General features: G+C 56.5%; 2 protein-coding genes across 3 annotated transcripts in view; one reads left to right on the forward strand and one right to left on the reverse strand.

Moving 5' to 3' along the window:
• The window catches only part of GAS6 (growth arrest specific 6), a 33614-nt gene extending 25021 nt beyond the window's left edge, over positions 1 to 8593 (forward strand). For both annotated transcript variants that reach the window (XM_041731168.1, XM_041731167.1), the window contains 5 exons: positions 1960 to 2124; positions 3177 to 3345; positions 5457 to 5629; positions 7000 to 7228; positions 8157 to 8593. In XM_041731168.1, the coding sequence (XP_041587102.1) occupies positions 1960 to 2124; positions 3177 to 3345; positions 5457 to 5629; positions 7000 to 7228; positions 8157 to 8338 (918 nt within the window). In that variant the 3' untranslated portion in view covers positions 8339 to 8593. The remainder of the gene's footprint in view (positions 1 to 1959; positions 2125 to 3176; positions 3346 to 5456; positions 5630 to 6999; positions 7229 to 8156) is intronic.
• Positions 8594 to 12984: 4391 nt separating this feature from the next.
• Positions 12985 to 14963, reverse strand: part of TMEM255B (transmembrane protein 255B) — a 37389-nt gene continuing 35410 nt past the window's right edge. The window contains exons 9-11 of the mRNA XM_041731401.1: positions 14174 to 14236; positions 13945 to 14076; positions 12985 to 13056 (exon numbers count right to left, since the gene is read on the reverse strand). Coding sequence (XP_041587335.1) covers positions 12985 to 13056; positions 13945 to 14076; positions 14174 to 14236 — 267 coding nt within the window. The remainder of the gene's footprint in view (positions 13057 to 13944; positions 14077 to 14173; positions 14237 to 14963) is intronic.

Raw genomic sequence — 14963 nt, forward strand, 5'->3', positions numbered from 1 at the left:
CAGAGGGCTGCTGGTCACCCTGCAGCACACAGTACGCCCCACGTCTCAGAAAACCGTCCCGTTCAGAACATCCACAGTGCTGAGGCGGGGGTCCCTGGGCTGAGGTCTGGGCGCAGCTCCTGTCTCCATGTATCCACACTGTCCCAGGACCTGGCTTCTGGGGCCTGTGCCATTCCCACAGAAACCCCGGCACAGTCCCACCCCCATGGGCGCCTCCTTCTGGAGAATGCCCTGACCACCCAGAGCCTGAACCATTCGCTCCTGGTGAGACCGTGCCAAGGGCAGCTGTCTTGCCACTGCCCTGTCCTGCATCCTGATGCTCAGAACACAATAGCCTGTGACACACAGGCCCCTCCAGAAGTCCAGAGGCCCCCAGTTGGAAGTGGGCTTTTAGAAGTAAGCACTTGAGAGAGAAAAGCATTCTTTTTCCCTTTAGAAGTCAAGATAAAATGGGAAATTCTGAATAAAGGTGATGTGGATGTTTGCTAACCTCTGCCTTCTTTCCTGAGCTCTTGAGGCACAAGTGTCTCCCGAGCAGTGGGAGGGACACCAGCGCAGAGCTCAGATAACATGGCAGAGCCAGAGGGAAGCGGGCTCCCTCGGGGTCGAGATGACAGGAGCTCTGCCCAAGGAACCTGGCACCTGTGGGCTTGGAGCCTGAGGGTCCCTGACGCACTCCTGCTCCTATCAGCCCTGACACACATACCGGTGTCCTCTTGACCACACTCTGACTCAAGGACCTACATGTTTCCCTCTTTAACCAAAAAAGAAGTTGATAGGCTTCTGGTGGGTTAGGAGGACACCCTGAGTTTAGAGATGGGTTTTTTAATTTCCCTGCATGGAAAGGAGGAAAGAACAGAAACTTCTTTTTTTTTTTTTTAATATTTTATTTATTCATGAGAGACACACAGAGAGAGAGGGGGGCACAAACACAGGCAGAGGGAGAAGCAGGCTCCATTCCATGCAGGGAGCCTGATGTGGGACTCGATCCCCGGTCCCCAGGACCATACCCGGGGCTGAAGGCGGCGCTAAACTGCTGAGCCACATGGGCTGCCCAGAACAGAAACTTCTGGAGTGAATCCACATGCCCATGCGGTATCCAGGCTGTACCTGGCACCTGAATATCTGCTGGGATTTAGAAATGTGTCCTCCTGCCTTGGGTGGGGCACATGGGACTGCACACTGCATAGAGGGGACGCAAAGCACCACATGGAAGGCATGATGTCAGGTGGGATTCCTGCTCCCTGCAAGCAGTTCCTGGGGGGCTTAGAGGAGCATCAGGATGGGACCAGAGAGGTGGCTACAAGTGGTTTGGGTGTGGGAGGGGGAGTGGAGGGGGAGCTGGGGCTGGGGTGGCCCAGAGGGGGGGAGGCGGGGCTGGGGAGACCCAGAGGGGAGAGCTGAGTTTAGGGGGCCCCAGAGTGGGGAGGCAGGGCTGGGGAAACCCAGAGTGGGGAGCTGGGGCTGGGGGTCCCAGAGCAGGGAGGTGGGGCTGGGGAGACCCAGAGAGGGGAGACAGGACTGGGGAGATCCAGAGGGGGGAGCCGGGGCTGGGGGTGCCCAGAGAGTGGTGGCAGGGCTGGGGGGAGCCGGTGCTGAGGAGCCCAGAGCCGGGAGGCAGGGCTGGGGAGACCCAGAGTGGGGAACTGGGGCTGGGGAGAACCAGAGTGGGGAGACAGGGCTGGGGGCCCCAGAAGGGGGAGGCAGGGCTGGGGGAACCCAGAGTGGGGAGGCAGGGCTGGGGGCCCTGGAGGGGGCATCCAGGGCTGGGGGGCCCATCGGGGCCTGGAGGGGGCGCCAGGGTCATGTTGGCACATGGGGATTGTGAGGTGTATGCATGATGAATGTTGTTCCCTGAGGGTGGAGGTGGCTTGGCCCTCAGTGGTGATGGGGGCATGGTCCCCAAGGTCAGGGGTCCCTTTTGGAAGGTGTACCCCCTGAAAGCACCATCTTCTTCAGATCTCCGTGGAAGAGCTGGATCGGAATCTGGTCATCAAAGTGAACAAAGACGCTGTCATGAAGATCGCGGTGGCCGGGGATCTGTTTCAGCTGGACAGAGGGTTGTACCACCTGAACCTTACCGTGGGAGGCATCCCCTTCAAAGAGAAGGACTTGGTCCAGCCTGTGAGTACTGAGTACTGTTATCAACCCAGCACAGGCGAGGCCACAAGCTCACTGCGCTTGGGCAGCCATCCCCCCCAGAGGTTAACACGCAGCAGGTGCACCTCTGCCTGAGATTCATTTCAGTCCTCTGAAATGATACTAAAAATGCCTGTTTTTCAGTGGAGATAAAACACAATGAAATTATTCTTTAACAGAAAGAATAGTCAACTTTTTTGGACAATTCCCAAGAACATTTGTGTTGTTAACCCTGCCATAGGGGAGCAGGACTGACGGGGTGGTTGGTATTAGTCGCTCCTCGCTGCCCTGCCCGGACTCAGCCCTCCTGCACCCCGCCCTCACCCCCTCACTGGGATTTCTCCCTCACCAGGCCTGTGGACGTCAGTGGCCAGAGTCCATCCTGTGATTAGGACTCCCATACAATGGAAGAAATGGGTTATGGGCATGTTGCAGTTCTCCTGGTGGGAGGTATTGGCCTGGTCCTCCCTACAGGAATGGAGGAGGAGGTGCTACACATGACTTCGAGCATCAGCCCCATTCCAGGGTCCCATAGTTGCTGTTTACACCTCCTTGTTTCACAAATACAGGGCAGGGGTGACCGATTTGCTCCAAACCGTGTAGCAGGTGCCTGGTGCTCTGGAATCTGCATGCCTGGCCCCTACACTCACATTTCCATAGGTACCAGAGACCACTGTGTACCCATCCCCTCGTCCACTTCCTTCCAGTGGGTGGTCAGCGCTCTGATCTGGGAATGAGTGGGCAAACCCCATGCAGACACAAAAGGTGGGCGTCCATATGGGATACACAATAGCCTTACCTTGCTTGGGTGAGGACCCACTGTGAGTGCTGGGTGTCCTGCAAGGACTCATTTTGTCCAGTGAGGAGAGTTTTGGGAAATAAATACTCTCCACAAGTAGGACTTGTCCATCTTGTAGTAGCCAAGAGGGCATCCCATCCACCCGAGCAGGGTGGCACCAGCCACATGGCCTCTCATCATTGGTGTCTGGGAGACTCTGTGGTCCCAGGAAGCCACTGGGATTTCTCCATCCTTCCAGATAAACCCCCGCCTGGATGGCTGTATGAGGAGCTGGAACTGGCTGAATGGTGAAGACACCACCATCCAAGAGACTGTAAAAGCAAACCCCAAGATGCAGTGCTTCTCTGTGACGGAGAAAGGGTCCTTCTACCCTGGGAGCGGGTTTGCCTTCTACAGCCTGGATTACAGTAAGTCTCGGCTCTGGCATGGTGCTTATGCTTCCAGATCATACACAATGCAAGTAGATAAAGCAGGGAACAGCTTCCCTGGACAGCAGAGTCCAGGAGAAGCTGAGCCCCACCCCACCGCCCAGCCCTATGATTACCTCTCAGGGTGGCTGCTCCCAGTCAAGGTTTCCAGGGAACCAGTGAGGAAGAAATGACAGGCAGGAGCAGACAAACTGCCCTGCTGGCACTGGGACAGCTGGAGATGGGCAGGCAGGTGGGACGTGAGGGACCTCAGGGGATGCTGGCAGAACCCTCAGGGTTCTGGGACAAAACGAGCTTCGGTGTCTGCACGTTGGCAGAGAAGCTGTCAAGAACATGCTTGGCGTTGCAGTCAGCAGGACCTCATGAAGAGTGGACAGGGGCAGCGTCCAGAGGGCTGCCTCTAGGGCTCCAAGGAGCTCTACATTGAAGGAAAGAGAGGAGAAGGAGGAGGGCCGGCCAGGAGGCGCCAGAGGGGTAGCCAGCCCTGTCGTGTTGCCAAGAAGGTGGGGGTTTCAGCAGAGCTGGGTCCAGCCACACCAGCATTGAGGACCATGCAGGAGAAGAAGGGGAAACTCCGGGAACAGACCTTTTGGAAGCTCCTGTGATGCCCACGAGCCCTAAACTGTTGCCCGGAGTCAGGAGGGCCCCATGCCTGGCCCAGGAAAATGCAGGTGCACCTGGCCGTGCGGGGTCCCCTGGGTGGGGTCACGGGCCCAGGAACCTGCCATGCAGCCCATGTCCAGACCCGTCTGAGTATCATCTACACTTTGTGTGACACAGCATAGGCCACACAGGTCAACCGTGCCTTGGCTACGCCACCTCGCTGACCCCAGGGCTGCCCACTATTTCTGCTGGGGGCTCTGCTTGGTCAGGTACAAGACTGCAAAGGCCAAATGGTATTTGGAACTCTGGGACCTGTTAGTAAACCTCCAATGGTACCATTTTATAACACGGCAGGGACCCCTCAGGAAGTCACAGACTGTGGCAGAAGACCCCACACCTCCTGAGTGGCCCCACGGAACCACTGAGGCCCAGTGTGCCCAGTCCTGTCACGGGAAAACAGCACCAGGAAACACTCTCCTCTGTCAGAAATAAAGGCAAAACTTGGCCACAGGGAAGATCACTGAGTTTTTTGGTTTTATTTTTGGTTTTTGCCTGCTTTTTCCAGTTCTACATGCATTCAGGGGACAATTATCGGGAGCTGACTGTAACAGACCCCACTCAGGGCTGGGGACCCACAGACGGTTCGGGATGCGTGCTTGCAGCTCAGTGGAAATCTCCAGGAACCTGCCTGCAGCAGAGCGCCTGAGCTCCAACATCAGTGGCCCAAATGGACTCCTCCGTCAGGATGCTGACGGTCCCTGAGACGCGGCACTTCACTCCGTGGGGCGGAGTCTGTCCTCCGGCGCCAACATCAGCAGATTCAAGCGTAGGGAGGAAGTGTGCTGTGGTGTTGGCCCCCAGACCACCACGAGCCAGTCCTTTCTACCAGAATGTGTTTTCTGGAACCATCCATGCAAGATGTGCAGGATGCTCTACGCGTCCTTCACTCTGATGCTCATGCATCCTATCCCATATACGTCACATGCGTTCTGTATACATAAGGTGCCTACGTGTGGAGCTGCTCCCCTGAGGCGGTACAATGGCAGCAGCGCTGCCCCCCATGGCAGGAAGCCATGTGTCCGTGAGAATGGCGCTCAGTGCAGCTCGCAGAGACTCTAGGGTTCTCTAAGCAATCTGACCTGTTGTCGGCCTGACGGGCACAGGTGGGCGGGCGGCTCGAGGGCCCACAGCTCAAGCGTGTTCTGCGGGAGAGGAAGTGGAGAGCCCATGGAGGGGCGCCGTGGCTCATGGGGCGCGAGGTGGAGCAGGCACTGGCAGCCGGCCAGGACCCCGGAGCCCGAGTCAGGAGCGCATGTCCCACGGCGGCTGGCTCCCCGGGGACGGGGTCCTGGCGCCCAGGCCTGGTTCTCCTGTGGCCCTGTGCTCAGGCGGGACCCCTGCGGCCAGGCGGGGCCGGGGGCTGCCCCCCTCACTCACCACAGCCCGCCCCGCCTGGATAGCCTTCTGATGCGCCGCCCTCACCGCAGCTCGGACCTCGCTGGACGTCGGCACCGAAGCAACCTGGCAGATAGAGGTCATGGCTCGGATTCGCCCCGCCGCTGACACGGGAGTGCTGCTCGCGCTGGTGGCTGGTGACCACGTGGTGGCCCTCTCCGTGGCCCTGGTTGACTACCACTCCACCAAGAAACTCAAAAAGCAGGTACCGCTCACTGTGCCCCCGGGCCTCCCTCCTGCGTGGGTCCCAGTCCTCCCTCAGGAAGCTGACCCAGGGCCGCGCAGCCTTCACCAGTCCGACGGCCACGTGGCTGGGAACACTGTGGACCTGAGGTCACCCAACACAGCCTGAGGTCCAAGCTGTGTGGGCTGTGGCCTGGTAGCAGTTAGGCAGTGAGGCCACTTACCCCCGACAGTTGGCCAACCTAGCGGTCAGGAAGACGAGCGTCAATTGCTCATGTTTGTGTCAGACCACTTCACTAACATGTTCAGACTCCCAGTTTCTCCTGCACCCTCAGACATGTAGGCCCAAACCACGGGGTGAGGCAGCCGAGGCCTGAGTATGGCTGTCCTCTGTCCAGCTGGCCCTTCATACCCAACCCAGTTGACCACCACTGTGTGGGACGCATCCAGGGAGCCCTCTGGATGCTGCCCCTGTCCACTCTTCATGAGGTCCCCTCCACAGAACAGCCAAGGAGCAGAGGAAGGAGCTTTTTTTTCTTGCCTCTGTCCAAAGTGGGAGGACCCGCCCACCGGGGAGGGTATGGGCGCACCTAGCCAGCCTGCCCCTGACTGGTCCAGGGCCAGCAGCAGGGACCCCCATCCCCACCCTCACCCCCACGACCAACCCCACCAAGTGCCGTCCACATGCACGCTGTCTGGACCTGCCCCTCCGGCCACCTACAAACAGCTGGAGCTGCCACAGGGCGGGAGGATCCTCCCAGGGCAGACACCGGCAGACCCTTGGCCACACAGCCCTGCCCAGGGACCCTGCTGCTGGGGCTTCTGTCCATCTCACTGTCAGAGCCCCTGCCCATCCTACTGTTGGGACCCCTGTCTGTCCCTGCTGCTGGGGCGTCTGTCCGTCCCGCTGTCAGGGCCCATGTCTGTCCCTGCTGTGAGGGCATCTGTCTGTCCTTCTGTTTGGCCCATGTCTGTCCCCGTGTTCGACTGTGTGTCTGGCCCGTGTTATCAGAGGCATGTTCTGCTGGTGTGGACACTGGGTTACATGGCCAGCTGTCTTCTGGAATGTTTGCATTTACCTCCTCACACCTCCAGCCACTCTGCTGTGGCTTATGGGTCAGTCTCATGTGGAAGAAATGGCCATGTCCTGTGTTCTGGATTGTGGACACACAGACAGCACATCCACCTAGATGGCTGGACAGTACGGTGCCCTGACTCTTGCCCTGGGATAATGTTGCCCACCCCCACCTCACACTTGTGGAAACTGAGTCCTGCACCAGTGTGCCACAGAACACAGTGCCCAGGCTGCAGGAGACCCCACCCCCACGGAGGGTTCGGGGTGTGGGCAATGGGACAGGAGGCCTGCACGCTCAGGTGCGCCTGTCCCCACAGCTGGTCATCCTGGCTGTGGAGAGTGTCACCCTGGCCCTGATGGAGATGAAGGTGTGTGATGGCCAGGAGCACCAAGTGGCCGTGTCTGTGCGGAAGGATGAGGCCACCCTGGAGGTCGACGGCACCAAGGGCCAGAGTGAAGTGAGTTCTGCGGGACTGCGGGAGAGCCTGGCCGTGCTTGGGAGACACCTGCAGGGCTCCGTGCTCACCTTCATCGGGGGACTGCCAGGTATGGCTCCATGGCCTCATGCTCGGGTGCGGCACCTGCTGTTCCCACCAGCCCCAGTGTGTCTTTCTGTATAGGGTGAACTTTTAGATAAAGAGAAAACACAGGTATACCCCGGCTGGCATCATGATGCCTTAGTTTATCAGTGCCCGCTTGGCAGTTCAGGGATTGAGGCTGAGACCAGCTCACAGGGACCAGCCTGAACCTGCTCAACCCGCATCCTCTGAGAGCACCCACCTGACTACGCATCACACAGAGGCTGTGGCTGTGGCCTGTAGGGCAGGCCTAGCCTCCAGGGGCCACACTGGAGTCCAGGTGTCCTGGGACACCCCCACCAGCCTGCTCCCTGGTCCAGATGTACAGCTTCTAGGGACAGGGTCACCTTCAGCTCCTGGTATGCCCAGAAAGGGGCCGCATGCAGCCACCTCCTACAGACTGGGGACCCGATTCTGACCAGGCGCCATGTGCTTGCCATGGCCGTGAATGATCAAGGGCCAGCTGCTGACCTGACCCCCAGCAGCCCCCAAGGCCCCATGTAGGTTCTCACTCACTGTGCAGGGCAGGACTCCTGGCTCAGCCCACAGACACAAGCTCCATTTAGTTTGAACAAACAAACCTTTGAGGAGGATGGGTTGGGAGCCCTGCGGCATGACTGACTCACTGGAGCCAAGAGGAAGATTGCATTTATTTAATCGATTTGACTATCTGGACACACTGGCTGGGGACCTGCTTGCCTATAAGCATGCAGCCGAGCTGGTGCCATTCTGGACAGAAGACACCCGTGCCTCTGAGGAGGAGGGTGGGAGAGGAGACGAGCCTGCGGATGCTTGGAGCACTGGGCAGGGGGACGGGGGGCCTGGGGAGCCCGGGCTCCCAGCAGACGGGGTGGCTCATCTGCTAAGATGGTGTTTGTTTCTTCTCACTGGCCCAGATGTGCCTGTGACCTCAGCGCCAGTCACGGCTTTCTACCGTGGCTGTATGACGCTGGAGGTCAACCAGAAGGCGCTGGACCTGGACGAGGCCGCCTACAAGCACAGTGACATCACGTCCCACTCCTGCCCCCCGGTCGAGCAGGAAGACAGGAGGCCTCGGTCTCCCCAGCCCACCACATGAGCAGCTCTGGACACCGCACTCCCACAGGCCGAGCTTCCTTCCAGACCGTTTTCTGCCTTGTAACATACATGTATATAGCTGAGGGCACTGCTGTTAGCCACCAAAGCCACAGCCCCGACCCCGGATCACCCTCCGTGTGGAGGACTGGCACATGCCAGAGCAGACCCAGGGAATAGTTCTCTGTTATTTTTATTACCAAATGCTTCTTTCTGGCCTAAAAACATGGAAAAATAAAATATTTACAGACCCTTTTAACTGCTGCAGGCTTGGCTCCTTGCTTGTTACCGTGCAGTGGCTGGTGTCAGCAACACGGCGTCCGGGGTGCTGGGCTCAGCTCTGGGCACCTCCCCTGCTCCCCACCACGGCTCCTGGCTCCCGGTGCCGTGGACATGACTTGGGCAGATACAGGGCCACGGCCACCCCTCCTGGAACAGAGCTGGTCGGTACCTGCATCTCTCTCCCTAGACAAACCCATTCACCCCTCAGCCTCCCGTTTTCTCCATGTAAAAGGGAAACCCCTGTTTTCTCTATTCCAAGGGTCACTACTCCTGGCACAGAGCCACTGGACTCAGCACACAGGTCCACCTGCTGCTCTGTGAGATAGATAACCCTCAGCCCTCTAACCCCAGGATCATCATCGTAGGAAATGCACGGGGCGGGGGCAGGGCTACCAGCACACAGCTGAGGTCACAGAGGCCCAGGGGTGGGGCAGGGTGGGGCAGAGCAGGGCGTGTCCCTGTGCCCGATGGGACAGTGCTTGCCCCATGGCTGGTGGTCACTGTCACAGCAGGTGTGGTGCAGAATGTGCCAGAGAAATTTCCAGCATCCACTGGGGATTGTGCTCAACAACTCAATGGCTCCTCCAAGACTGAGATTCTTTTTTTTTTTTTTTTTTTTAAGATATCAAAGACCAGCAAATGTTCTGAGGCTGTGGGGCAGGTCTGGGTTGTGTTTTCTTTCAGATGTTGTACCACGGATGGCAGCAAATTGTCCCATAGCCCTGTCATTTCTCAATACAGAGTGATCCCTGAAAGCTGCATCAACCAAGCACAGAACAGTCCGAGTTCTAGTGCCTGGGTGTCCCCCTGGCAACTGCACACGATTCTCTAACTCACAACCTGATGCAGAGACAAGCAGGTGCAGAGGGGAGGGCAGAAGGCTGAGGTGTCCGCCCACAGCTAAGTGACGAGGACACAAGAATCCATGTGAGCAGTGCATTGCTGGAGGAGAGATTCCCCTCCAGGCTTCTAGAGAGCAAGGTATGGCTTCAAGAACTGACAAGTGGAATGGCCCCAAATGTCCTGATGGGAGGAGGTGAGCATCCCTCCTCACCCATGGCTGGCCCTCCCCTGAAGGGGTCTCCAGGTCTCTGGGAGAGCTGGCCATCACAGACACCCACCAGGGGGACCCCTCCCCAGACCTGCTACCCTCGGAGATGATGGCAGAAGGCAACAGATGCCACAGCAAGGACACAGGAAGGCCCACGGGCTGTGGGAGGCCAGGCCACTGAGGCTGCCCAGGGGTCCCTGGCACCTCCACCATGCCCTCGGCACTCCCTTGCCTGCCCACAGCCACATGTGTGTCTGAACACCACCACTACCTGCCTGAATTGTTTTCCTAAGTATTTAGTAGCATCTGGGTGGAAATTCTGTTGACTCAGGACTTGAGAAAACTAGTCTAAGAGGTTCTTCAGGTAGTTTTACATGCCGGTGCATGAAAAACAAGGGATGCAGGGAAGCTGTGTCCTTGGAGGGTGCATGTTGGGCTGTCCCTGGGCTGCTCCAACCAGCTGTGTCCTCAAGAAATGTCCATCTTCAGCCAAGGTCCTAGTGGATGGGCCCCTTCCCATGGCACTTCCCCACTCTTGGTCTGCAACCGGGGTGGATCTATGTTCCCACTTGCACCATAAGGAGACCCCCAAACCCAGGCCCCCTCTGCTGGCTCTGGAATGGGCAGGTAGCTGGGTTGGGCTGAGCTGGTCAGGCCAGGACTTGGAGCTGCAGGACACAGCCTCAGTTGTCCATCTGGGGAGTGAAAGCTCAGTTTGGGGGCGTTAGTGTTGACCAGGAAGGCCAAGGCTTGGACACTGCTCAATAAGCAGGAAGCCTCACCCCAACCCAGACAGCCTCCAACGCCAGCAGGCTACAGCTCTAAGAAGTGTGGAGGTGGGTTCTGCCTGTGGCCCCCCGGGAGAGCACCATGCTGCCCACCAGGGGCCTCATGAGACATCGGGAGCCCAAAGCAGCTTTGGAGCCTGATCCATTTTTCAACTTGTCATTGCACCATTCCCCGTGGTGTTGTCTGGTTTCCCTCACTGTAGAGGCAGCTCTGGAATGTTCCTGTGGAATGTTCCCCTAGCCAGCCCCAATCTCTCAAGAAGGCCAGGACGGCCAGAGCTAAGAGCACACACACACTGAGCTGCAGGACCCCGTGGGCACACACAACAGAGGCCATGGCTCAGGGGCATTCTGACCACCATGGGTTCATCTCCCATCCAGTGGGGCTAGGCACAAATGTGTTTCCTGCTGTGGTGGGCGCTGGGGGTTATTCTAACTACTACCAAGAAAAAGCTTATGGCCGTAAACAGCTGAATGCAGCAGTACATTGCCCACCTGTGCCAGGCATGTTGGCACCCTCACCACCATCCAACCAGGCAGGACTGGCTACAGAGGACTCTGGGGCAGATGAAGCTCCATGCCATTTGACTGTGTGCCATGGGGCTGGGGCAATTCCGCCTGTGTGCTGTGGAGGGAAGGGGAATGATTCTGACTGTGAACCCTGGAGGTGGGGCTGGGGTGATTCTGAGTGTGTGCTGTGTTAGAGCAGCTGGATGAACTGATTCTGCCTCAGGGAGGAGGATCCTAGACCATTTGATTTGTGCTATGGAGCTGCAGTGGGGAATGGATTATGCTGTGTACAGATTTATGGTCTGTGTTGCTTGTTTGCTTTACAAGTGAAGAGCCACATTAATTTTGTTTGCTCTTTGTTCTTTGTGCCCCAACCCCCACAGCATGCATGACAATCACAAATGTCTCCAGACATTGCCAGATGGCCCCCAGACACAAAACCATCCCTGTTGAAAGCCGCTGCATTAAAAAAAAGGAAATTTGAAACTTAACTCACATAATACAAGGGTAGACTATCTATTTAGATCTAAAAGTAATCTATAAGGCACTTAGAAGATCATGTGAGACTATAGCCAGTCAGTGTTATCTACCCCTCCTTCTTAGTAAAGCTCATTGGCACACAGCCACGCCCATGAAGGTACTAATGTCTACACCTGTATTGGTCCACAGTGGCAGAGTTGAGTAGTAACTACACACCTACTGGCCTCTAAACCAACAATATTTACTATCTGGCCTTCTACACACAGACTTTGCTGACCCTTGTGACAGAAGAGTGTTATCAAGACCTAAGATAGAGACCTATTTCTTAAATAAAACACAAAATGCCCTCATGATGAGAGAAAAGATTTAAAACTTGAGCAACATTAAAACCAAGAACTTCATGAACAGAGTTACAAGATTGACTGTATGTGACTTCAAGACCTACTGCAAGATACAATGATCAATACAGACTGGTATTGCCAAAAGAATAGACAGATTGATCCGTGGAGCGAACAGAGAGCCTAGAAATAGACCCACATAAATACAGTCACAGGTCTTTGACAAAAGAGCAAAGGCAATACAGTGGAGCAAAGATCATCTCTTCAACAAATGGCACTGGAGCAACTGGATGTCTACTTGCTGAGAAATAAATCCAGACCTTACACCTTCACAAATAACTCAAAAAGGATCACATACCTAAATGTAAAAGGTGAAACTATAAAATTCCAAGATTGGGCATGGTGATGACTTTGTAGACACAGTACCAAAGGCATAATCCATAAAAGACAGATTGGGCAAGCTGAACTTTAGCAAAGTTAAAACTTTTGGAAGACAAAAAGAAGGAGAAGACAAACCATAGACGGAGACAAAGTATTTGCAAAAGACACATCTGACAAGAGACCCATATCCAAAATAAACAAAGGACTCTTAAAATTCAACAATAAGAAAACAAACAGCCCAAATAAAAATGGGCAAAAGACCTGGACAGACACCTCCCCAAAGCAGGTGCTCAGGGAACTGCAGATTAACATGACGGCAGGACACCGCTGCCATAGACCAGCATGGCCACGATCCAGACCGCCCACAGCACCCAGTGCTGGCGAGCACGAGGAGCAGCAGGAGCTCACCCACTCTGCAGAGGGAGTGCAGAACGGTGCAGCCACCCTGGAAGACCGTCTGGTGGCTTCTCACAGGGCCAAACACACTCTCAGCATCTGATCCAGCAATCATGCTCCTTGGTATTGATCCAAAGGAGCTGAAACGTGTCCACACAAAATCCTGCACCGGGGCAGAGGTGGGAGGGGCTGGGCTCTCAAGTGCCTCAAGCCCTTATACCTTAGCTTTAAGCATTCGTTCTGCCCGTATATGAAATTTCATAATTAAATCACTTTAGAACACGAGAAAAGGAAATACATACATATGTAACTGTTGCTGTCTGGGGAGCCACTAATGGAATGAGGGCCTTGCCCCCTGGACTTTTTCCCTCTTCCTGTAGGCCAGACAACATTTCCCCTGAGTTCATAGGGCATCTCTGCTCAGCTAGGGGCCACTCTTCACAGTGATGATGAGGGTCTCGTTCTTGTTAACTGGACACACGCTGTACTCCCGGTTCTGCTTCACATGCATTGACATCAGGGTATTCCGCCCTGTTTCATTGAGATACAAGTCACCATAATATTCACCCTTTAACAAGGTACAATTCAGTGGGTTTTATACATTAACAAATCTGTGCAACCATCACCACCATCTGGTTGTGCAGGGTGCAGACTGTGGGGCACTATCTTGGGACTGGGGGGTCAGGTGTGGGCATGTGTGGAGTGCAGGGCATGGAGACCTATCCCGGGGACTGGGGCGGGGGGTCAGGTGCAGGGCATGGGAGCTGTCCTGGGGATGAAGGGGGGGTGCCTGGAGCCACCACCAGGCTGGGAGTCGAATTATTCACATTCTTTGTGGCTGGTACAAGGGATAAAGACATTCTTGTGGGCAAGAGCAAAATTGTTGGCCTGGGAGTTTAATATTTTTATCAGCTCTTGGGTTCACCAGCCAGATAGAAGTGGGTTTGGGTGACATGGGTGTGAACCGGGACACTACTGTGTGGCTCTGGGCCCAGGATGAGTGTGGAGGTCAGAAAGTATCCTTGTGTCTCCTGGTACGTGCATGGCCATCTGCTGGGGTTGGCGGCCTGGGTCCGGTCAGCACAGGCTGCCAGGCTGCAGCTCAGGGGTGCTTCTAAGCAGGACGGGTCCTGAGGAGGCGGGCGTCCTGGCCCAGGAGGCACCACTTTACTCCCCCAGATCGCCTGAGAGCGTGGGACACACTCCAGTGGGTGGAGTCCAGGCTCCCACGACAGGGAACTCAGGGATGGAGACAACACCTCAGATTGCCACAGCTTCCTGATTGGCCACACGGAGCTGGTTCCTAAACTCCAGGCAGATGAGGTGCTTGCTGGGGGGCCCTGGCCCCAGGGGCCCCTGCTCTGGCATCCCCTCTCAGACCCACCCAAGCACAGGGCTGGCTGCCTCCACACTCCCCGTTGCCAGCCCTGCGCTGAAGGGGGATTTCCTCTGCAAAGGTCAGGGCTGGGCCGTGACCAGTTGGGGCTCGGGAGCCACCCCAGACTCCATCCCACTCCTAGAACCCGAAGGCGGCTCACAGGACTAGAGGCCAGGCCTCCCGCCTCTGCCTGTAACAAGCAACTCCTCTAGGGCCAGCGTGCCGGGCTCCTCACCTGGCCCACCACACGACCCACATCCCATGTGCGCTGCTTCCCCGTAGGAACCTGCACGTTCACCTTTAGAGAAAGCGCTCCTTGGGCTCAGGAAGCAGGGGGAGGGGGGATCCCTGGGTGGTGCAGCGGTTTGGCGCCTGCCTTTGGCCCAGGGCGCGATCCTGGAGACCCGGAATCAAATCCCACATCGGGCTCCTGGTGCATGGAGCCTGTGTCTCTGCCTCCCTCTCTCTCTCTCTCTCTCTCTCTCTCTCTCTCTCTCTATCATAAAGAAATAAAAAAGTTTTTTTAAATATTAAAAAAAAAAAAAAAAAAAAGGAAGCCGTGGGAGGGTTTCCGCTCCAGGCCCGGAATGTTGCCTGGTAGATGTGCCTTCGCGCCAGCTGAGGGGGCAAGAGACCACGGCCGCTGACCAAGGCTCCTGTTCCGGGGTTTTCTCTCCCTCCCCCACCCCCTCCCGTCTCCACCTCTCTTTCTCCAGTGCTCCAGGATTGTAATGTTCCCAGGCCTGTCACTCAGCCAGGATTTGATCATTGCCCAGGTGGGTGCCCACCTGCTGTGCCAGGTGTGTCTTGGTCAATCGCTGTTGGTCTGCAAGAGGCAGAGTTGTGGCCCAGGCTCTGGCTGAAGGGCCTCAGAAGCCGCCCACCCCGTGGTCACTTGGAGCAGAGACATTGGATCATAGAGGGATCTATTCTGCAGGCAAGGGAGGCCCCCTATGGGCCACCCCACACAACAGATTGGACAGCCTCTAGAATAATCCATGAAAGATGGCAGCTGGAAGCAAAGA

This window comes from Vulpes lagopus, chromosome 16 (genome assembly GCF_018345385.1).
Source record: "Vulpes lagopus strain Blue_001 chromosome 16, ASM1834538v1, whole genome shotgun sequence".
Lineage (NCBI taxonomy): Eukaryota > Metazoa > Chordata > Mammalia > Carnivora > Canidae > Vulpes > Vulpes lagopus.